Source organism: Rousettus aegyptiacus, unplaced genomic scaffold (genome assembly GCF_014176215.1).
Source record: "Rousettus aegyptiacus isolate mRouAeg1 unplaced genomic scaffold, mRouAeg1.p scaffold_m13_p_7, whole genome shotgun sequence".
NCBI lineage: Eukaryota > Metazoa > Chordata > Mammalia > Chiroptera > Pteropodidae > Rousettus > Rousettus aegyptiacus.
Window position 1 is genome coordinate 87,106,728 of NW_023416310.1, and position 24,476 is coordinate 87,131,203.

The 24,476-nt window shown below is 45.0% G+C and overlaps 1 protein-coding gene and 1 long non-coding RNA gene across 2 annotated transcripts in view; both read right to left on the minus strand.

The window, feature by feature from the left end:
• The window catches only part of LOC107521939, a 75,090-nt gene extending 69,832 nt beyond the window's left edge, over positions 1–5,258 (minus strand). Inside the window, exon 1 of the long non-coding RNA XR_001599691.2 lies at positions 4,178–5,258. This is a non-coding gene — a long non-coding RNA (uncharacterized LOC107521939). The remainder of the gene's footprint in view (positions 1–4,177) is intronic.
• A 3,632-nt stretch (positions 5,259–8,890) lies between these two features.
• Positions 8,891–22,795, minus strand: SAP30L (SAP30 like). The gene is made up of 4 exons (XM_016167112.2): positions 21,934–22,795; positions 17,919–18,041; positions 15,635–15,733; positions 8,891–14,147 (listed from the first exon to the last, which is right to left on the minus strand). The coding sequence occupies exons 1-4, from the start codon at positions 22,129–22,131 to the stop codon at positions 14,019–14,021; spliced, it is 549 nt and encodes a 182-aa protein (XP_016022598.1). The 5' UTR covers positions 22,132–22,795; the 3' UTR covers positions 8,891–14,018.
• Between the last annotated feature and the right edge of the window lie 1,681 nt (positions 22,796–24,476).

Below are 24,476 nucleotides of genomic sequence, written 5' to 3' on the forward strand. Positions count from 1 at the left end.
TGTAGTCTTTTGCTCATGTTTAAAATCTATTAATGCATGAAATAATAACAGCTAAAATTGGTTAAGGAAATTATTTAAGCCCTTGGCATGCAGTATTTCATCCTCATGAGGACTGTATGAGGTTAATACTGAGGCAGCTGAGGCTCAGTGAAGGACTTTGCTCAAGGTCATATAGACTGGTAAAAGCAGTTTGGGCTTAGATCAAAGGGCAGGTCTGGCTGTCTCCAGAGACCTAGCTTTTCCCCACATCTCCTCCTCGTGTGTGTGTGTGTGTGGGGGGGTGCATACAAATATAACCTCATAGTCTGATCTTCCTTAGTTCCCAAAGTAAGGTAGATGAAGAAAGAATGGGGTTTGTGAAGGAATCTGAGATTCTAACTCCAGCCTTCACCTGGAACTCTCTTCCTCTGTCCTTTCTCAGAGTGGATTCCATCTATAAAATGAGGAGGGGGGTGGGCTCCTCCACCTCTAGGTTCTTTCCTGATTGTAACACTCTGATTCTAGGAATCGACTTTCTGCTCATGAAAAACTCAGCACGTTCTTCTTTGTACTCGTTTCTGATGTTTGTATGGCACATTCACCTTTCCTTGGTACTTTCACTTCTCTGAGCACATTTTTTTCTCCCCAGAAACAAGAAAGGAGCAGGGGAGGGATTATGCTTTTTAAGGACAGGAGGAAGACTCAGAGAGGTGAAGTGACCAGCTCAGGGTCACACAACCAGTCAAGGGATTAGAAGGCAGTTTGCTGACTTCAGATTCCGGGCTCTCTAGGGAAAGGCTAGGGATCCTTTCTCTTCCTGCAACCAGCAGTTAAGCTTACGGCCTTGCTAAATCCTCATAAAAGAAACGAAACTAAGAAATCAGCCAATCTCATTTTTAAATGAAAAGTGACTGGGAAGAAAAAATATGCAGGCTCTAAAGTGTCTGAAACCAGCCTCCTGATTTAAACCTAATTTGTTTGAAAAAAATTTTTTTCAGCTGAGAGTTTTTACAGCTGAGCTCTCCCAAACCCATAAAAAACAAGGTTTATATGGGAAATAGTGAAAGACTCTTAACTATAATACACAGCATCTAATGTAAGCAGACAGAGACACTATATAAAGCTCCTACAAATGTTATTAAAACAAACAGAAATACACATTTATCCCCAGAGAATGGACAACGGAAGGCATCGGACTTTTCAAGGAGTTCCAGAAGTCTACTTTCACTGAAATATTCAAAGCACCCCATAACACTGGGACCTCGAAGATCCTTACTCACCATCCAAACATTTCTCTCATTTTACAGAAAGAGAAACCGAGGCCGAAAGCGGCAAAGGCCTTGCCCAAGGTCACGCAGGAAGCTATATTCTTTTCCCTTTGTCTATTTAACACCTCGACTTCTAGTGCAAGATAAAGAACAAGACAGTGGTCAAGAGACTCTGCACAAATTACTGAGCCTGAGTTTTCTCATCTATGAAATGGGAGCGATCATTTCCTCAGCTTCCTAAGGTTTGTGAAGATTGAATGAGATAAGGTGTGCAAAGTACTCAGCATGTTGTCCACCACAGAGCTACTTTTATTATTTCATTTAATCTTCACAATAACCTTGTGAGGTATTAAGGATCTATTCGGTCTGTTTGCTTGTTTTGGAAAGGTGGGACATGTTTCTGACAGGCATGTAAAGTTGCAGTGACTTGTCCAAAGGCACACAGCCAGTGACTGAATTCCTGGTTCAAAGACTTCACATTCCATATCATTAAAGTAAACTGAGGAGCAGGCAGGCTGTAGCAGTTGAATTTTTGAAACCATCTAAGGCAGCACTATACAGTTGAAATATATAGCAAGCCATAAATGCGAGCCATGTATGTAATTACAAATTTTCTAGTAGCGACATTAAAAAAGTAAAGAGGAACAGGTGAAATTAAATTTAGTAATATATTTTATGATATTCTTTATGTATATTTCATTCAATATGCCTAAAATATAATTTCAACATGTAGTTAATATAAAATTATTAATGAGATATTTTATATATATTTTTCATACTAAGACTTCAAAATTTGTGGTGTGTTTTATATTTAAAGCACATCTCAGTTTGGACCACATTTCAAGCATTCAACAGCCACATGTGGCTAATGGCTGCCATATTGAACAATGCAGGTCTTAATGCTCATGTAGCAGGAATATTAAACACATCGCTTTAGTTAATCACATCAATAAATAGCGACCATTTACTGAACACTTATTGTGTACCAGGCAGCAATGCTCAATATATATGGGCTCATTTGCCCCTCTTAACAGCGAGAGAGGGTAATTTATTCACAGCCACATAACTATTAAGCAGCAGGGCTGGTATGCAGACCCAGATCCATTTGTCTCCCAAACTTGCCATTTTAGCTGCAGAGTTCCTTTACTTCCAGAGACATCTCAGAGCTGTAGTTGGACAGTGAGATGCAGAGGGTCCTCTGCAGGTTCCATCCAGTGGGTGGAGCCTTAGGTTCCAGATCCAAGTCTACCATGAGTCATGTGACCTCTGGCCAATCATCCTCTTGGGCTCCAGTTTTCTAATCTCTAAGATGGGCTAACAATACCTTTCCTCAACCCACAAAACTCTTATTATCAGGCTAAAATGGGAAAAAGTCTTTGAAAGTGTTTAGAAACATAGACTATATAGCACAAGAGAAGGGGCCAAGGTCAACTGGGACGTCTTGACTGGCACTCAGATGAGCTGGTTAGGTGAGCTGTGTGGCATTGGGTAGGTTTATTAATCTCTCTGAGCCTCAGAGCCCTCTTCCTTAAAGGGAAAGCAGAATAGCTCACAGAGAAGTGAAGATCCAAAATCTCTTAGCCTGGCACAGAATAGAGTGGTAAACATGAGCTATTATAACTGCTGCTGTTGTAGTTGGGCGGGGGTTGCAGGGCCTAACTTGGAAGCAATAGGAATGGCAGGGAAAGGGGAGGAAGGGAGCGTGGCCTTCCCCAGCTCCTTGAGACCTGGCTCTTGGCTGAAGGTAGTATTTTGGCAGTCCAGTGGTGGAGTGTGAGAGATGTTGGTGGGAGTGTGAGAACAGTTAGTGTGGTGAAAAAAGCACTTGACTCAGAGGTCCAGAGAAGGGGGGTTCAGCCTGTTGTGTGACCTTGGGCATTTCCTTACCCCCACTGGACCTTGGCATCATCTGTAAAACGAGGTGAGACCAGAGATCTTAGTCCTCTTCTGCTTTGACTGTCTAGATTTTTAAAAACGGTATGACTCGGAGCTTTCATCAAAGGCAGGGGACAGGAAACCCCCCTGAGCCTTCCCCTGTGGCTTGGGGCTACCACTAAGGGGAGGGCGCCACCTGGTGGCCACACTCTCCTCTGTGTTCCTTGTAGAGAAACCAGCAGGACTCCAGAATCCCTTAGGCAAGGATTCCAGAGCCCCCAGCGCACACTTTTTCTAACTTCCTTTGGCAGTTCAGGGGAACAGAGAGGGGGCCCAGAAAGTTCACAGAGCCAGGAGTCCTGGGCAGGAGGCTAATCTCTATGGAACGGTGGAGTTTTACAATCCAAGGTCTCTGAGGCTTTCTTCCCTAAAGGCACCTTGGAGCTGGAGTCTGTGTTTCCCTATTACGTAAAGTCTGAATACATCACGTTTTCTTCTATTTCTTTGGATAGGAGCCACTGAAAAAAAAAACTATAATCTTCTCCTGGTAATTCAAAATCCTTTTGCCACTATTGTACTAGGCTAATGGAATGCAGATGGCCGTTTCTCCCTGTAATGAATACCCCACTGGCATTCTGAGTTCTAACAGTCTTTACTACCCTGCCATCTCTAACCCCCGCTATCATTATTCTGCTTCTCTCTGTGGCAGAAGTTGAATGGTACACGAAGGAGTCAGACTGACTGGATCACCATAAGACCTTAAGTAAGCCATCTAATTACTCTGGACCTCAGTTTCCCCATCTGAAAATTATGGATAATAGCTTCTTTGCCAGTTTGTGTGAAAGTTACGACTGGAAACAGTAATAGAACAGAACAGAATATTCTAGCACAGTGTCTAGCACCTAGTAGGTGTTTAACAAATAATAGCCATTATTTCTGCAGGTACAACATCCTGATCACGTTTTTATATTCAGGTTTGAAAATATTCCTGGATCGAAACCTGAACAGAATGTGTTAGAAAATGGCACTGGGAACCAGAAATAAAACACCCTTACCATTGAAGATGGTGGAGCCTCCTTGGAACTGTTCAAATTGGCTCGGCCGAGTTCAACTTTGTCCAGTTGAGATAAACCTCCTTGGCAGGCTGGGGTCTCGTCAGTAACTGCTTCCCTCAGTCCTCATTCTCTGGGCTTGCTGGGCTTCACTAGATACAGTTACACCCTCAGGAAGTTGTTCGTGGGCATGGCTAGGTCTGAACCCTGCCCAGCTGACTTGCAGGGCTCCCCCTGAAGCCTGATCCACTCCTTCATGCCATCGTCTCCTAAGCAGGACTCCTCAGAGGAGTCTTCCCACTGTTCACTTAGCAGCTCTCAGTCTTGCTGATGGCCACGAGCCCTCAGGACGTATCCTTAGCAGCCTCAGCTTAAACTTATTACCTTTGCTAAGCCTCATTAGCTCCTCTAAGACAGCAAGATCCCATTACGCACGCACGCACCTACGCACGCACGCAGCTACGCACGCACGAACCCATGCACGCACCCACGGCTCCTCTGTCAGAAGTGGGGCTAGTGCCAGGCTCCGAGGCTTCTCACAGATCCTAGGATTTTATCGGTGGAAGGGCTAGTTTCCACCGCTGAGTATTAACTCCTCTGAAACTCCTGCCTCCTGGAGGACAGATAGTCCATTTCCAGATTCCCTCAGGTACCTGGCACACAGCAGACATTCATACATTTTCTTGACATTTTGTTGTTTGGTTTTGTTTTTAATAATAGCAGGTTACGTGACTCCCAAGTCCACGCCCCTCTCTCTGGCATTTGAGGCTTTCTGCTCTGGACTGGACTTCCCCTCACCCTTAGTCTCTTGAGTAACCTTACATTTCCTTCAAGGGCCTGCTTAGAAGCCTCTTCTCCGGGAAGCGTCCTTGATTTTCAGAAAGCCTTTCTCTTCCTATTTTATCCTTACTCTGAATCCTATAGGTACAAATGTAGTACAGCTATATATGGAGATGGTAAATAGACGCTTTGATATGCCTACGGATATGGCTATAGTCACAAATAGGTATGTGTGTTTGTGTATACATACAGTATGTGTGTATATCATATATAACTATGCATAGCCACATTGTATATATTCATGTATACATATATACAGATAGGATACATATCTAGTATTTATTTATAAACTGATATGAATGTCCATTATTAAATATTATTTTAATATTTTGAAATATACTTCTTATATAAAATTATATTTTAATATATAATTTATAGATAATTATTATAAGTACATAAAAGTATAAACTTTTTAAAATCAGTCTCCTATTATTTGACATATAGGTTGTTTCCAGTTCTTCACTGTTCTAAATATCTCATGCTCCTATGAAATATTAGCTTAACCTATTAGTAGGCAGCAGGGCACAGTGGATTCTGGGGTCAGACAGACCTTTGTTTGGCTCTCATCCCTGCCGCTTTTGGGTGACCTTGGACAAGCCATTTCATCTTCTAAACTCCTGTTTCCTTGTCTATAATATAGAGAGAATAACCGAGCTCATTTCATAGGGTCATAAGGCATGTGATGTGCTTAACATTGAACCCATCACATAGTAAGTCCTCAGTGAAAAACGGCACCAATCTGGGAGGCTGAACATGATAATTTGCTTTGGCTTCTCCACTGACTTGTGTGACCCGTGTATCACTATTTCACAGTATGTGACAACCCATGGAGATAATGGGCGATGGCTCTTTACAACAATAAAGTGCTGCCCAAAGTTAAGATTGTATTACTGTTGTTTTTACTTTCCTGTTTTCTACAAGTTTTAGGAATATGTAACTTAAACTATGTGAGCAGGGAGTATGTGGTTTGAGGACTCTTAAAAAAAAATTGCTTTGTTATTTTCCAGATTTAGTGAAAATAGTTCGGGCCCATGATAAACAATTTAGACAATATCAGAAAAGCAGAGGAGAAAGTAAAACTCCAAACCCCAGCAACCAGGACTAAGCGTGGCTGGCAGGTTGACTGTGGCCTCCTCTTATTTGCTACCCTTGTGGAGCGCAGGGCAGGACAGGGCAAGCTTCAGCTGTTTAATAAATGTCTGTTGACCTCAGCCATTGACTTGTTAACAGTGGCGTGCTCCAGCTCTGTCCCTCTCGGCCAACCTCTGACAGTTTCATTAACCCCATTAAATCACGCAGGTGCCTTTACACCTCCTGGGCTTGTTAATCTCCGTTCAGCTCTAGGAACTTAAAACCTGGCTGGAAAGTTGGATGTGCCTTGTTAACCTCCAATAAAACCTATTAAATTTCCTACCTAGAGTCTTTGCGACTTCTAGGAATCCCTCATTAAAGTTTAGTAAATCTAGTTGATGGGGACAAGGGTAACTGTTGTGGCTGCACCACTTCAAAGCGTGGCATTCATGAGTTCTTTGACAGAGGAGTTGACAAGTGTCCCTGGACCAGATGATCCAATCCCAGGGGTGCCTCTAGCTCTCACTGTCACTTGCGCAAGTTCTTCAGCCTCTCTGCATTTATACCTCTGTAAATTGGAGTTAATATCTGTTCCTACTTTACATGATTGTATGAATCAATGCAAAATGTAAAACTAGTAGCATGTTATCTGGCACGCATACTGCACTTACAATTATTATTGTTTCCGGATATGAAAGGTCCTTATAAACTAAAAAACTGTTAAGTGGAAGATTCAATTCAGACATTAAATGTGTCCTCCCACATGCCAGGCATTGTGCTAAGAACTGTGGATTATTTTCATTCCCATTTTATGCAGACTGAAAATCATCCCTTTGAATGATTTGACTTAATAATGTCTTTGCGGCTGTACACATCACTATATTTGCTCAGGCTCTGACACTTCTGAGCTGTCTGAGGTTGAGCATAGCTACTTTCCTTCCCTGGGTCTTAGGGGGCTGGACTCAGGGCTTTCTAAACCTGGATATGCATACAAATTCCCCAGGTTTTGTAAATATAGTTTCCTGGGCCCCACTTGAGATCCTCTTTAGCAGGTCTCACTGGGAACTTATAACCGGCATCCAGATGAGGTTGAAGCTGTTGTTGCATTAGAAAACTTCTGGACCAGGTTAGTGCTTCTCAGCTTTTCTTGCTTGAGTCTTACCTGGGGAAAATAAAATTGTATTCCTAGAATCCAGCCCCTGAGCTTTCCATTCTGAGATTCTGGGACGGGATCCCAGGAAGTGATATTGTAATAGAGTTCTTAGGAGATTCTGAAGGAGTGGGGTGGCAAGTGCTATACTTTCAAAAATGTTGGACCGCAGATGATCTAATATTCAATATTCTAAAGGCATTTTTAAAAAAGAGTGAAACCTCTGATACATTAAGATGTGGGGTCATCCTTCCATCACAACTGATGTCTGTGATCCTCAAAGGAGGTTGACCCCAGCAGGGGTCAGCCAGCTTGGGAAAGGCTTGGGGACAAAGCATCTCTTTGAGGTTCAGTGTGTGAGGGGTTAGAGGACAGCAGACAGACCTCGATGGTTAGATATAAAAGAATGAGGGCAGCAGGGAGAGGAGCAGAAGGAACTATTTGTTATACTTCAAAAGCAGCAGCATCATGCTATGAAAATTGGAACTCCCTTTGCTTTCTGAAGGAAACCAACTCTGGGACCCTAAATGACGGCATCCTTCAGCAATGATCCATCAGGAATCCCCATTGAGAGCCAAGACTCCCACCCTCCTTGTCTCCAAACGCCTCCTGAAGTCAGCTCTACACTACTGATAAAGGAGTGGAGTAGGAGAGGGTGACGGTGGGGAGGAGGAAGGGCACTTTGTAAATTTTGGCGCTGTCTATAACTTTAGAACTAGCACCTATCACTTCTAGTTAATATGAAAAAAATTTATTGCATTTCTTCACCTTCATTCTGCTGAGGACAGAGGTGTGCTAAAGTGGCACTAGTGACAGATTTGAAGTAAAAGACCCGAGTCTGAGGCTTGGCTGGACAAAGGGCTTCATCCCGTTGGGCCTCAGAGACCTCCACCAATAAAGCTCAGCCAGATAACCCCATCAAGCCTGGGGACTTTGTTAAAATGCAGATTCTGATTCAGTAGATGGCTTGGCAAGGGGGGGGGAGGGCAGAGATTTCTAACAAGCATTCAGATGATGGACCAATTTTAAATATCAAGGTTCTACTATAGGTGAAGGAACACCAGTCCCACACTATTAAAAATAAATTTTTGAGACATTTAAACATTGGGATATTTACATAAAGGTCTATACTTCCAGCTTCTCTTATCAAATTGCAAGACCTGGCCATATGGAGCTGGCATTCCCACATGGCAAAAATGGGCTGGAGCTTAGTAGCAGCTGCCCTCAGAAGGGACCTGAGTTTTCTGGTTCGCAGCACAGCCCCTACAATCATTTCAATTTGCAATTCTCCATCTGGTTTACTTAGGACTCTCATTTTATAGGTGGATGATCACTGGAGACCCAGAGAGTGAAGCTGTTTGCACAGGGTGTCTGGTACACTATGCAACATTCGGGCTCCAGACTCAGGCCACGAGACCCCAGTCAGTCTCCTTCCACGTGAGGGAGTGGCAGAGCAGGACAAGAACCAGTGTCCAAACGTCCATGGTCTAAACTCGTTCTGTTCACTGAGACTGAACAGGGAGTGAAGGTGCTAGTACTTGGAGCCAGGAGGAGAGACCACTGTCATCAATCACTGTACTACACAGCCAGGGGCCAAAGGAGAAAGTGAAAGTGCCCAGTTCCACGAGGACATTCAAAGAGAACAACCATGTGTGTCTCTTGTTACTCATTCAGATCGTTTATTAAGAGCAAAAGTTGGGCCGTCCCATCTGTGTGATATTGCAACATGAAAAGTCACATACATTACTAAGGAGACCCCACAGAATTGAGAGCCTTTCAACAGTACAGAGCCATAGATTACAAAATTAAAATACAAATGATCCCCCAAGTTTGGCAGGAAACATGTACAATATGAGGAGGCCTGGAATGGAAGGGCACTTGCTTTTCAATAAGGCAGTTACAAAATGAGAAAAAAACAAGAACAAAAACAAAAAACATCAAACCCACACCCTCAAAACACTCTGATGGGCGTAACGGATAATAGAAATGTAAAACAGGGATCCTGTTAAACCCTGTCATTGGCAAAGATGTGTTCATTAAGTGGAAGCAACCGAAGCGTTTGTACTTTAAGATGCAAGCTAGATGAAATAACTCAATGTAGACATTTCTACCTTAAGAAAAGTTCTCACTTTGCCCCAGTCTGGATTCCACCTGAAAACATCAGATCACCTTTACCCTTCCTAACCGTAAACTTGGAAACAGTCTGTAATAAAATGAAAAGAATAAAAAGGCACCCCTAAAGCACCATGCTTCCCAGGGCATGATCTCGAGCTCACCTGTTCTTTAGTTCAACTGCCTACCTCAGTAACAGGTTGGGAGGCTGCGAATCACAAGGCCACAGTGCTGAGTCTGTCTGAGTAAGGGCCAAGTGAATCACACGAGCTCCTAGAACCACCTGAAAGGCAGAAGTCTGACCAACAGATCACAGAGCAAAGCCACTTCATGAGAATTTAGATTCTAGGACAGCACTATATTTCCCACCAGGACTTTTGAACCCTGGTCTTAAATTGTAGGCTAGTTCTGTTCGCCTCTCCCATTTGTATTGCAAAATTCAACTGACTGCTTTCCTAATCATTCACTCAACCTTGAATTCTGCAGGTTAGTCTTGGGAACCTCTGATCAGTTGCAAGGTCTCAAGAACCTGAGGATGGCTCACCAGGGCGAGATGTTAGTCCAGGTAATACTGTGTGGACTCAGGCGAGTCATTTGAATTTTAGTTTCCCTATCTCTAAAAATGAATTGGGCAACAGCAACTTTATAGGGCTTTCCGGCATGAAAATACGGCACTTCTCTGACATTGAGACATGTGTTTTCCCTACTCCTCCAAGTTCCCAAGTTTTCTCAGTAAAAAGAGTATGTGAAGTAATTGCAGGAATCTTAAGGAATCTTTAAATTCCACACAGAGCAATATTTTAAAATTTTCCAGCTAAAGCTTTTCCAAGTGATATTGGGCATTAGTTTTTGTGGGACAAGCACAGAACTAAGGCCTCCTGTCTTAGGTTTTTTTTGTTTTTTTTTTTTTAAAGCAGGCCAAGAGCAACCCTGCCTCCCCTGGCCACCTCCATCAGCTTTAGCAAGAACAACCAGGCTGATGGGTTTCTCAACATTCTCCAACAGGAAACTAAATGCACCAATACTCAGGAGGTCAGGGGGCAGGGGGGACAATCAGGACACCAAGTGTCTGTTTTCTAGCTTTTCTTTTTCAAAGGACAACTGCTACGCCCTGGAACACTGCCAGCAACTAGGTCCTTGGTCGAGATGAACAGCTTGTTCTATGTGGCCCCATTGGGCGAAGACTGGGATGGAAGTTACAGAGAACATAGAAATGCCAGAGGTTTACCAAGATAGAACCAGATACCCCTAGGAGGTAGTGAGTTCTCTGTCCTCAGAGGTGTTTAAGCCCAGACTACTCAAACCCTTGAGAGGATGGTTGTAGGAAGAATGTCAGCACCTGTGGGGAGACTGGATGATTTAAAGGGCCATTCCCAACTCTTGTCACTGAAATGACTGAGACTTCAGATGATTTCCACGAAGCAACGACTCTGTGCTGGGACAGCCTGTTTCAGTAGGCAAGGCCCCTAGAGTAAGCTTCGTCTCCCACCTCCTTTCCACTAGGCAGGCAGTTGTCTTGTAGAATGTTAACAAAAAAGTTCCCACAAAATAAATAGCTGAAATGCCAAAGTTAGATGCAACGTTCCAGTTGCAAACAATTAATATCTGCTCTCTGGACGGCTAGTAGTGAACATTTAACTATGACAGGAGCATCTAACAACTTGGCAGCTGTAACACATAAGTGAAACTCCTCTTCATTTTACCACACTGGTCTTGACTCCTTTGGTTTCAGTCTTTCATGGGATTTGGTTAGGATCTTTTTCACGTGCTGTTGCCAACCTAAGAGTTTGTTTGTTGAAATAAGAAGTTTGTCCATTTGTTTTTTCAAAACCTTAAAATGAAGCAACATGAATGGCAGGATATTGACATTTCCATGTGACATCCTTTAGGGCATATGAAAGAACCAGACCAAGCCAGAACTGAGGCAGGAACCGTACTCTTTAAGAAGGCAATGCCAGTTCTATTTCAAATTCCAGTTTTGCCCAGGAGCACCGAGAAGAAAGAAGGCAATGTTGCAACATTACAGGTGGAGAGAAGCGAACAGTCCTTGGCAGGTGGCGTAAAAATGCAGGCAGCCAGGATGAACACTGCTCTTCCCAAACCCCACTGCTCCCTGAAGCCAGACCCAGTTGCTTTGGAGGGCCCAGTCATTTCTAACAGGCAGTAGTCTCCTGCCCACAGATCAAGCCATGGGAAACTGCAGAAGAGACTAAGGCAAGTGGTTTAGTGGTTTGATGAAAGAACAGATTTCTGCACACAGGAAAAACATTAAGTTCAGATAGCTGTCTTTTCTCACACCTTAACGTGTTTTCAAAGATGGAAAATATACTCACAACCTCCACTTTCCGAAGGTAGCTCTCGTTAGAGGAGAGATGGCATGGGAGTCAAGTGCGCAGAGCAGCCTGCTGAAGGTAGAAAGTTTCCCCAGGATTCACTTTAGAACAAAAGCATTTTTACAGACATTCTTGAACAGATGGATCCTAACACCACATATTCTTGTACAGAAATGTACTGCTGTCTGTCTCAACTGGGAAAACAGATTTGCTATTAGAGAAATGGTGACATGACCTACACATCCATCATTTTGGTTTAAACATCAGAAAGATACATCTTCTTTCTCAGTAAGGCAGGGACATTGCCAGAGAGCAGGTTACCAATGCCTTAACCTGCAGGCCCCAGCTACTCCCCAACCCCAGCCTAGTGAGAAAACATGCCCCCTGACAGGTGAAGGTGTCTGATGCCTTCAAAGCCTTTCTAATTCAGCCTCTCAGAAAAAAAAAACCTAGGTAAGCCACAACCTTGGAGCCTTCTTGATGCCTAAACACCAACATCCTTCAGCTATAAATAGTGAGACAATCTTTAAATACATACTGGATCTGAATGACTAAAACACTCAGAGAGCACCCTGATGTGCCACCCACAGTCAGGTGTATTAAAATAAGACCCCTCATAGTCTAGAGTATGTTCTATATACATTCATCTATACATATGTAAAAAGGCTGCAATCTGCTAGACATGCATTTTGAACACTGCTGAAAGCTTCGTTGCAATGGAACACTGTGTTTTAGTAAGAGTGGTGGCCCTGTCCCCAGTCCACAGAAAGCATGGTACTCTGCTCCACAGAACTGAATCCACAACCCTGCTCAGTGCGGATTTTCATTCTGACTTCTATGTATCAATGCTCAGATTAAGCCATCTATGAGACATTTAAACTCTCTGCCAGGCCAGGCTGTCCACTGCTCCTTTTTAGTATTTAAGGCTTAAGAAAGAACTCAGAATTAAAACTGAGTAAGAAAATGATACTTTTGACCACAGGATATGTTGAGATGGTCAGAAATTAGCATCCAAGTCCTTTCCTTTCCACTTTTTCTCCCATTCTCTATCCATCCCCTCTGCCCCACAACACACTGATTAGAAAATTCTGGAAAAGCAGACTTTTGTATATAAAGCTTTGTTTTCAAAGGATACTTTGGCTGTGATATAATTAGACTGAGGAAGCAGAGTTTTGAACATAAAAAAAAATCAGGTAATTATTAATATTTAAAAAAAAAATTCATTTAGCAATCCTTCCCCTTAAAAGGGAGCCAAATTGCTCGCAAAAATGAGGATCAGACGGCACTGACCTTTGTTGTTCAAACCCATGATTTGCTGTTGATCCCCGAGCCTAGGGTGACAAGGCCAGTCAGATTTTCTATCCCAGAGCTGGACTTCTGAGCAGGAATCACATGGACCTTGGCAGCTTTCTTGGTGGTTGTGAACTCTGGATTAGTACTTGTGAAAGCATGAGCCCCAAACCACTAAGTATGTCTGTTTGCCAAAGCATTTATAGCCCAGGAGAATGGCTGAAGTCATGATATATAACTTCCCCTCAGAGTGAAGCATAGAGGGGTGTGCAAAGGGCTGCGTCTCCTGTAAGGGTCTCTGTATCCGTGTTTCTGGAACCTCCACCAATACAGCTTGGCACTTGCGACTGCCCCAAAGTCTTCATGTGATTTGAAACCTCTCATTGGTGCATCAGGATTTCCTCCACACTCTAGAATTTAAGTGGTGAACCACAGAAATGGCAGAGGTCTCATTAACAAGAGGTGTGAAGCAGCTGTTACAAGGCTGGCACTGTTAGTGACAGCTCAATTAGCCAACAAATACTGATAGAGTGCCTACTCTATGCAAGGCACAGGGCCAGTGAAGGGGGCCAGGGTCAAACGGATTTGCTGATAAACGACAAAGCTGGCAGCAAGGCAAGGCAGGTATAGCCCCGGCACACCAGGGTCTGCTCATGCACCTCCACCATCATCTGTACCCCGGTGCTATTCCAGGGCTACATCTCACACGTGGCAGTGTGGGACTACTAGGTGACTATCAAAATATTTGTTATCCCACATTTCCAGTAGAACTGACTTAATGCTTTCTTGAATGCTGCGATACACAGTTTTTCTTTAAATCTTTTTATGAACTTGTTTTATCAGCCAAAGAGTTGCCTTAAAGGAAAGTCTTTGTATACACATGCTGAATCAGGAGAATGAGATTCTCCTGATCAAAAAGATTTACAGTATTTATCATTCAAACTTTTTTATTTACAATAAAACTTAAAAATATTTATGGGCTTAAATGTAGCAGATATCACCTGTGAATTAAGCATTACACTTCATTCCTGGAAGATGTGCTTCATCCTCACTCGAGCTGCTTGCCGCCCTCTGATTTCTGGTCCAGTCTACTCTTGTTACTCTTCACCATGTAGATGAAGTAGGCAAGGGTTTCTTTTTCATTCACAGGTATGTTCCTGAAGTGTCGACTGACAGTCTACATGGCGGGGAAAAAAACATGTATATATCAGGGCCACAAATTCTAAACTATGCAAAAGAGGAACTAGAAATTGCTGCCAGAGCTGAGGAGGGGGTTATGGCCACTGCAGTGGTCCCTGCAGAGCTGCAGAACTCACACTGCTCTCTTTTCCCAGGGGCTTAGGTGATTTGGTTTCCAGGTTCCCAAAAGCGGGACTTTAGCCCATGACACTGGCAAGGTGCAGTCACATTTCAGTGGTAGTCAACTGTCCATCATGGCATGATCTCAAGGTCACCTCCACAGAGGGAGAGACCAGGACTGCTCTGGTTGGCCAGCTGCTACCGTAACCTCCCAGGCCCTGGAACTGGGCAAGGTGTCTTTAAAAAAAATTATGTCAAATGAACAGCCAGTTGAACAAATGTAGGTGTGTGACCAAGAATTCATCAGATGTGAAGAAAAATTCATCATTTACTCTATATTCCTGATACTTCGCTTCATTTTACAAGTCCCAAGAACGCACATCTCCTCTTGCCCCACCTCATCCTATTCCAGCCAGCAGCGGTGAATAGTGGCAAATGGGTAATGCGACCTTAAAGTAGGAAAGGCTTGTGTGCTCCTATGATTGATCTGGATGCTGGTGAAGGAGAGGTTTAAGAAAAAATAACAGATCAGCAAGAAATCTCTAAAGACCAAAAACCAGTGGGGTCGCGAGCCTTTAAGGAAGCCTCTGAATGACTAGGCCACATGGAAAGAGTCGGGGAACTAGAACTACCGAATGGTTCTCTGGATGATAGGACTGTATTTTTCTTTTCTCTATTTTCCAAATGTTCTACAATAGGCAGAAAAACACATTAAGAAAAGAGGGAAGAGTAGGTACCCACACAAATGCCAACAGGACAGAAGTATCCAGCCAGGCTGTTAGTATATTCAAATTATGGCTAATGGAGCAGTTTCTCCCCTACAAACTGTTAAGAACTCAGGGCAGGAGAAAACTTTCTTGGGCTCCATTCATTATAATAAATACTTCCATTACCAAAATGAGTGCAGAGAAAATCGAGGAAAAAAAAAAAAAAAGAAAGAAAAGTAGCTCCCATAGAATATGAGGGAAGGTTTGGGGATGATTAATCTGACACATACGCAGAAAGGTACACGTGTATAAAGAATCTCACAAACCAAGATTCAAATAAAAGAACAACAAAAGAACACATGGGATTTTAGAATCAGGAGTTCTGAAATTCCGGGCTCAATTCTACTACAAACTTGCTGTGTGATTTTAAGGAAGTCCTTTCCTCTCTCTGTGCCATGGTTTCTTTCATGGAAAAAGAGCTTTCCGGGTCTAAAGCTATGGGGTTCTAAGTTGTGCAAAAGAGGGAACAGAAAGTTGCTTTCAGAGCTTTGGAGAGGATTATGATCCACAGGCACACGTGGCAGTAGGGAGAATCAAGGCTACCACTGGAAGCACAATGCTGGCTTTCTCTTTTTAGAGTGCTATTTTGTCTACCTACTTCTGCTAACTGGGCCTTATTGAAGCCTGGTCTGGTCTGCAATTTGTAGTGCCGTTTATAACGCCGTAGAGTGTTCACCTGCAGCTGGAACAGATCAACCTGGAGGGAAGAGGAGAAACACATTATCCATCACCTGACCAGCCACAACCTACCAAGAACCCACTATGCGCCTAGCACTATATTAGGTAAGGGTGGGGATGGAAAGGACTATACAGAAGTCTTAGAAATGGTCCACTGAGGACTGACTAATCACTGGCTAGGAGGACACAAATAACACTGGAAAAAGAGTTCTGGCTGGGGAGGGGTGGTTCCAGAAGGCTGGAGGAGGCAGTGAAGCTTGAGCTAAGGAGAGGCAGGGATTAGAAAGGTAGTGAGAAACAGAGCAAGAGTAGGGAAAGAGAGAAGATAATGAGCAAAGAAAGCCATGAGATAAACAGATGGGCTAGAGGGTCACAGGCAATCCTGATGGGTTTAAAAGGTGAGACTGGATGGTAGCATGCCTCGAAGAACAGAAGGAGCTATCAGGTGGTGAAAGGTGATGTTCCAGGAAGATGGGTCTAGTGGTGGTTTGTAGGGAAGACGGATGGGGGATGGGGGACAGAGGGAGATGCTGTAGCAATGATCTGGAAGTGCGATAATGAAGTGGAGCTTTGGAGGGGTGCTGATGCTAGAGGGGGACACCAAGCATGAAGAGCAAAGGTAAAAACCAGACACACATCCTGGAGGAAGACAGGCCAGAGCTTGGCAGCAGAGTGGATAAAGGGGTATGAAGGACAATGGGAGGTACTGTTATTCTCAAATAATTCTTTCCTAGACTTGGCCTTAGGTATTAGAATCCTTAACAACCCTCCAGAGAAAACTCAAAAGCTATGTGGGTACAATTCAGCAGGTTAGGGTCAGGGTCTCTGCAGATGACTGGATAACAGAGGGGAAAGGAAACCCCCCTTTTTCTTCTAACACAGGAAGAGAGGAAAGCTGCACAGTCATGAAACATTGAAGGCCCAGAAAGTTGGGCTGCCTTTACCTGCCTCTAAAAGAGATGTTCTTGCTTCAGGCAGGTGGAGAGCACTTAAAAACAAAATGAATGATCAATATGAGGGACCAAAGTCCTTCGTTCTTTTCAAAACATTCCTGAAATCTTTTTCTTTTTCTTCTTTTTTTTTTGGGGGGGGGAATGCATTTAGAAATTAAATACATCCCTTTCTTTATAAAATAATAATACTAAAGGCAATAGAAAAATACATTAAACCAATGCTAGCAAAGGGGATACAGGGAGGGGCAGAAGGAAAGGACCATGCTTTCAAAGGTTTCTTCCACAACTGCAGACAAAGACCTGTCTACTCTTTCTATTCCTACAGTTATTTTCACTTTAAGTGCTAACAGGCAATTGCCTTATGAAATATTCATGTGTCAAATATTCAATGTACACTACAAACGGTTCTTCTTTGCTGAGTCTTAAGTGAAAAACAATTTAAATAGAAAGAAAATCCAATATTCCTTCCTGTACCTTACTTAATAGACACTGGCACCTTGAAGGAAAGGCGGTTTTCTGGTTTGAGAAGCCTAGGTCTCATCGTCTGGTGCAGTGGTTCTCAACAAGGAACAATTCTGCCCCCTAGAGGACATTTGGCACTGTCTGGAGCCATTTTTTGATTGTCTTGACCCAGGGGGGTGTGACTGGCATCTAGTGGGTAGAATCCAGGGATGCTGCTAAACATCCTACAATGCACTGGACAGCACTCACGACAAAGAATTTTCTGGCCCCAGATGTTAACAGCGCCAGGGTTGAGAACCCCTGCTCCAGTATAAATGATTTTGGAATGGATCCTTGGGAACAAACCTGGACCAGGAATCGGACGGTGATAGAAAATCAGAGCTGATATGAACTGATGACTTATACCTTCATTTTGCAGACCAGAAAATAGGGGAAGTAACCTCCCCCAAAACATGCAAACTTAGTCTCCAACTTTAAAGATAATAACAAAGTTTTAAATAATTGACATTGTGGTTATAGCATTTGTCAGGGTTTTCTTGAAGAAAGGCCTCATGAAACTACTGAAAAGGGCACTGGACTGGAGCCCCCAAACTGTACGTGTGACCTTGGGTCTCTGTGCCTGATTGTAAAATGACGGGGTAGTCAGACCAGTTGATTTCTAAGCTTTCAGCTCCCACAGTAAAACCAAGGGACTAACATTACTTCTTAGCACTAAAAGCAGGCCAGAGGTAAGGATCAGATTAGAATTCCTTCTTCCAGCTTCCTAAAGCTGATTTTTTTGACCGTTACCTCAGGAATGTCAGTGTCGTGCTCAGGAGAATCTCCGCCATCATCACTTGTCTTCCTCTTCCTTTTATTTCGTACACTCTGGATGAAATTTTTGTGGAAATCGCAGATATACAGGTGCCTGACCTGATAGGAAGCAAATTAAAGTCAGAGTTGCCAATTCCAGGGAAAGAGTGATGAGTATCTGTCACACTAATGGGCTTCTCTCCTTGACCGAGGCACTGGAGAGAGAGAATGGTGCAGGCCATCATTTCCAGGAGTTTGTTACTGAGCTGCAGAACAAGAAACCCACAAAGAGTACACTAGCATCAGACTGAATACCAAGTCCCCGCCGAGAGACAACGGTCGGGATTCAGCAAGGAGAGATCTCTGTGGCAGAGAGAGTCAGGGTGGAGGTCCTTTACTAGAAGGGAAGATCTGGAGGTGGACAGGAAGTATTCGGATGGAAAGATGAGCCATGACTTAGAGTTTCGGATGAGGATGACAGAAGGCGTGAGTGAGGAGGCCCAGGTTGGACAGTATCAGGTACAGATGACTAATTTGGTGGGGGTGCAGTGCATATCATAACAGCTATGACTTTCCTTCAGACAAGATGAAGGTCCCCAAGGTTTCTGAGGCAGGGAATGATAGGACATTTTCAGACCTTAGGAGTTAAGAACTTGCAGTGGGCTGGAAATACATTGCCCCAGGGAGAAGAAAAGCAGGAAACGGACTGTGGTAATGGTATATGGGACACACTATTTTTAAATTGATAACAGGTATGATTATTGGATGACAACTCTCTGAAATACTTTTTTGTGTATCAAGTTCCAATTCTTCTATTATCTCACATTGATCCACAAAGAGAAGTGAAAAGAGATGCAGAAATTCTCACGAGGTAGAACTACACAAAGAACCTGGATAGTACTGCTGATTTTCTAATACAGGCTGGAGGCAGAATAGTAAGGCAGCGATAGCAGCTGAGGTGTGAAGAATATGTTTTTACTTAAGAATGTAGGTACCATGTTGGCTGGAGGAACCATTCAAAAACCTAACAGAAACACGAATACCTGTGTAAATGACTTGAGGCTGTTGACACTGAAACAGATGTTGCACAAATGTTTTTGAGGCTTCTGAATTTGATTTTATCCTTACATTCTTGAAGATAAAAGTAAGCTGATAGGAAACCAGCATCAATTAATTCAGGCCTTCTCATGGAAATAATAATTAAAACTTTTTTATTCAGAAGAATTACTCTCATGTGGTTAGATTAGTGAGTTATGAATAGTTTTTATACTGTGATAGTGCCTTGCAGGGAGCAGGTGCTCAGTAAATGCTGTGGCATTGAAATACGCATCCCTTGCATCTAAAAGCAGTCAGGAAAAGTCACCATTTCTGTATGTTACAAATTGGGACAGCTTTGGCAGATCTGACTCTGTCAAAGGACTTTCCGACACAGCACGTGTCGCTATCTCAAAGACCCCACCTAGTTGATATATATACTACTGGACATGCTTTCATCAGGAAAGAGGGCACACTCACGGCATACTCTACTTCCCTGACAGGAAACTGGCCCTCATGGGAGACAGTTCCATGTGTAAATGCTCAGAGATGAACTGCTCCTCAAATTCAAAGGGTGACAAACTTGGTAGGAGAACAAGCAGAAGAAGTGAATTTCTAAGGCTGTGCATGGGAGATTTCAAGTCAGGACACCGGAATGATGGAATTCTAGATGGTACAGAACTTAGCAATCACCAGTGCAACCTCACTGGCCCCAATCTCATTTTCTAGAGGGATAAACTGAAGCCACCCAGAGTAGGGAAACGACCTGGCCAAGGTCATCCAAGCCTTCTGACCCCTGGCACGTGTTCTTTACTACCCAACATTTTCCTTATACTATTCTTAACTTCCACTTTTGTCCAGGAAAAAAAGCTGAAATATGTTAATTGGAGGAAAGTGTGAAAGCATGTATAACCTTAATAAATTACAGAATACTGCCAATGTCTACATGAAATTAGTTAAACTGCCTAAGTTGGATTTTTGGTGCTATTATTTAAAAAGGTTCTCTGCTAGACCCTCTTACAAAGTAAATAGTCATTATTTCTACTTAACCATTTTCAAGTACATACTGGTTTTCAGAGATTTCAGAGCTTAGCGGCCTTTGGGAGGGCGTAGAGAGGAAGGAGGGTAGTAGCAAAGGCTCTAGTGTTTATTTTTTCTGTTTCATTTTCTACAACAGCTAAAAATTCTTGTAACACAGCATTTACTTAGAATTGAATTCCTGCCCAAGCCTGTGAGAATGAAATAGAATCCCTTTCAGAAATAATGACTCTACAACACTGCCTTGAAACAAATTTTGAGTGATTCCACCTCTAAACCCTCCTCCTTTAGAAGCATTATCTTTTGGGAACTCTAGTGTGAGGCTTAAGCTGCCTCTCTTCCAGACAGTGTGTATGAAGCAATTAACATAGCCAAACACAGGTTTTCCAGTGGGGTCGCTGGGTAAATGGAGCCCCCCCCCCCCCCCTTACAGCAGCACCATCGTTCAGATGCAATGCGGATTTAAAAGAACTGGAAATTTCCTTTTTTCTAAAAGACTGCAAAATGTAACTGATATAAGTTGCTCATATAAAGGCTCCCAACAACCTGCACAGAAGGTAGGCAGTGTTTTCAAGAGGATGAATCCATTGCTGTCTTAGAATTAAGCGTTTCACTTCAACACGTGTCCTATCCAGACCACCTAGCTAGTGTGCTCTCAGATGAATTTCATTCATTCATGCATGCATGCATTCGTTCATTCATAGATTCGTAGTAAGAAAGCCATGAACTCACCCCGACCATTTTAAAATAGCATCTTTTCATTCGAGAGTTGCAAATGTATTCTAATTAACTTCTAAAAAGTTGGGGGGTGGGAGGGAAGAGCCTGGAAAAAAGGGGAAGGAAGATTTCTTATTTAATAGAGGGTTATGCATGGGGCTTGGAAAGCGTGAGTTTAAGAAATTAACCAGCCTCTTAGGTGCTGTATGACTTTGATACTGTCACTTCCTATTTCTGGGCCTCAGTTTCAACTGTAAAATCAGAAGAGGAAAACTGAGCATCCTTTCAGTTTAACAAGCAATCTCTCCAACAGTGGAAAAATTCTGGTTCTAAAAGAGAATGGATGGTTAACCACTTAAGCTCTCACCTGGTCTACCTGAATATTCAATATCCCCTTAACTTATTTCCAATTCCTAATCACGAGGCAGACACTTAAGGCTTCCAGCAACAGATGTCAAACTAAGAAGTTCTTAATTAGTTGACAATAGGCACATCTTTAGAATTGTTAACTAGGCAAGGTGAAATCACAAAGAAAAAGTTTTCCTATAGTTCCGCACTAAACACAGGACAAGTCTATTCAAATTTAAAACTCCCTCCTTCTGGGCATTTCTAAAGAATTACCCCTAAGAAAATTGACATTCTTTCTTCCAGTCACTTGGGCGGCAAGAACCACCTCAAAAGACCTGGTCTTAGCCTTTTTTCTGCCATATCCTTGAAAACCCATTTCCCCACAGCGGCCTGCGAAGCAGAGAGCTCGGTGACCCTGTGCAGAAGCTGAGGCCGCGGCAGAGAAGTAGAAGAAGCCACCTTGCCTCTTCTGAAGGAATAACAGGGTTCCAATAGGGAAGAGAAGTTGAAGAGCCGGATCTCATCACCACCCCCTCCCCAATACCTGCTCCTTCGTGGGGCAACACAATTAACTACCCCCCCTCCCTGCTCCAACACCTAAACCAACGAAAAGAGCTAAAAACTGTTGTCCCTCTTCCCAGGTAGGGAGGGTCCTCGAAGCCCCCCGCCCCAACCTCCCGGATTTGGGCAGAATCCTAGCGAGAGGATGTCAGCGCTGAAGCGGCCTTGGAAATCTCGAGTCCAACTCCTCAGTTAGCAGATAAAAGGCGGCGAGGCCCAGGGCGGGGAGGGCCCGGGAGTCCCGCCCGCAGTCCCGGGACCGCGGCGGGGAGCAGCCGGGCGCCGGGGCCCAGCCGGGGGCAGCGGGACTTACGCTCTTGTCGATGTCTAGCTTGAGTTTCTTCTGCGAGATGCTCTTCTGGACCCTCTTGCTGAAGGAGGCGTTGCCCGCGGGCCGGACGCAGCGCTCGCCGTCCTCGATGAGGCAGCAGCTCTGGCCGTAGCCCGGAGCGGCGGCGGGGGCGGCGGGGGGCCCTTCGCGGCTGTCCTCCTCCGTGCTAAAGCCGTTCATCTCCCCGCCCCGGGCCGGCCCCTCGGGGGGACGGTCCTCGGTAAGCCAGTCCGCAGCCGCGCTCCCCGCAGGGCAGGTCACTGAGACCCCCGGACCCGAGGGTCCCGGAGTTCGTCTCCAGACGAGGCGCTGCACTGCCCCGCGCCCGGGAGGCCCCGCGCCGCTGCGCCGCGCTCCGGCTCCTTCGGCGCCGGCCCCGCGTCTCTGGAAAGCCCCTTCCCTCCCCGCTCGAGGCCCCGGAGTTGGAGCCCGCGGCTCGCAGGGCCCCGCCGGGGATCGACCGGAGGCGCCTTCTGCCGGGGGCCCAGAACCGTGACCCTTCGGCGGGGGCGTCCGGGAGGGCGTCCTAGGCGGCGGCCGCCCCCCGGGGGCTCTGGGCCCGGGTTGCCGGCGGGTTTCGAGGGCCCCTGCCGGCTCCCGCCTTCTTTCGGCTGCTGGGCAAACTCACCGCCGGGCAGCTCCCCTGGGGTGGCGCGGCCTCCCCGCGCGGGGCCCGGCCTCGAACCCGCGGCGTCCGGGCCCCGCGGCGCGTCCGGCCCGCCCCACCCCTGCAGCCGCTCGGCTGCGCCCCGAGACCCGCGGCAGCCCCTGGGCCACCCGGCCGCCGCCCGCCCAACGCTCGGCACCACAACAGTTCGCTCCCCCCGCCCTCCGCGGGACAGCGGAAGTCCCGCCTCTGCGCGTCCATTGGTAGTATTTGCTCCCTGGGCGGGGCCGCTGCCACCGCTGGCGCTCTCCATTGGGCCTCATCGCCGCCATTCCCCGGCGCCTGGCTACTTCCTGGACTCTGCTGGGATGGGTTCAAAGTAGAGAAAGTGGTAGAGGGAAGAGTTCCCATGTTGAGGGAGGGAAATGGGGCCGCACACTCCAAGCCTGGAGAGACATGGTGACCAGGGGCCTGGTAGGACGGAAGGCCAGACTCCGGCAACGGAGGATTACATTCGGGACGGACAGAAGTACAGACGTGGGCGGGGGCGCAGAGGAGCCGACATAGGGAGGGGCATATGACGAGGGACCTAAAGGGGAGAGAGGTGCTGTTATGAGAGGAACAGACTGGTAAAACGGAAGGACCCGAGCCAGAGGACCGGCCGACCGGTGGCAGGCAGGGTGGGTGAAACTCTACGGAAAGCCAGGCATGGCGGGAAAGACAGAGGACAAACCCGTATAGATATGTGGAAAGACGTGCAGAGGAGATGATGGGGGTTTGATGGCGGGTCTTGCAAGGTTGGATGCTTGAGTGTGGTGGAGACCCCAGACTGTGGAAACTGGGATTGACTTGCACCGCGAAAGAGGAGGGGAGCGGAGGGAAGGAGACTCCCAGAGACTTGGGCGACCCCTCCGCTGAGAAGGATCGCGAGTCGGGATACGGCCTGAAGGGTGGACTAGATGAACCGCGGGAAAGAGGAGGGCCTGCGGAGATGCTGGAGAAAAGGCCAGGGGTGGAGGACCAAGGGACAATCTCGGTTTGGGGAAGGGCTTGTGGTGTCTTGGGCTCCCTGGAGGTCTGTAAGCTGTATCGTCTATTGCTTTAAGGCTCCGGGTCTACCCGCGAGGTGGCAGCGCCCTGCCAGCCCCCTGAGCTTGGGGTTCAACGTCTAAGGGCGTCACACACAGTCAGAAGGGCCAATAGAGAAGTCCTCTAGTCTAGCACCCTAGTTAGTCCACCTTTCCGTTGGGCACCTTGGGACAAATGAGGGCCAAAGAAGGAACTGGCCTAGGGTCATGCAGTCATGCAATCATTCAGGGCTGGGTAGCGTTTTTCTTGGGAGGGGCGTGGAAGGGCCTAGGAGTGTTATTTGAGCACAGGTGCCTATTTTAGTAGTATTGGGTGGCTTCTGGTTCCTACCCGTTGAAAAAGGGAAAGCTACCAGTTTCCATATTTAGAAGCAATACCCTGTGATCTTAAATTTTCCTCAGTGGCCTTAAAACCGTACTTGCAACCCTTAGCCTAGTAATTTCACCTGTGGGACAGCCATTTTAGGAAACTGACCTATCAGAGAAAAAGTTAAACTCAACAATGTATATTATGGGATTATTTATAATAGGAAAAATAATCTAAAACTTCTACAGGGGAAGTGGTTAAGTAACTTATGTCTTCATAATGAGAGATTTTGCAGTCATGATGTTTTCAATAAAAGTAGTTTCAATATCAATGTAAACATTTTCTATATATAATAATTCAGCATTGACTCTTCAACAAAGACTTGATAAGTTGGAGAAATGCTTTATGTAAAAATTTAGAGGACATAAAATCGCACATGAGATATGATAAACATACATCTATGTTTTAAAAAATAAAAACTATTTGTAAATAAATATACGAAGAGCTAATAGTAGTTATTTTC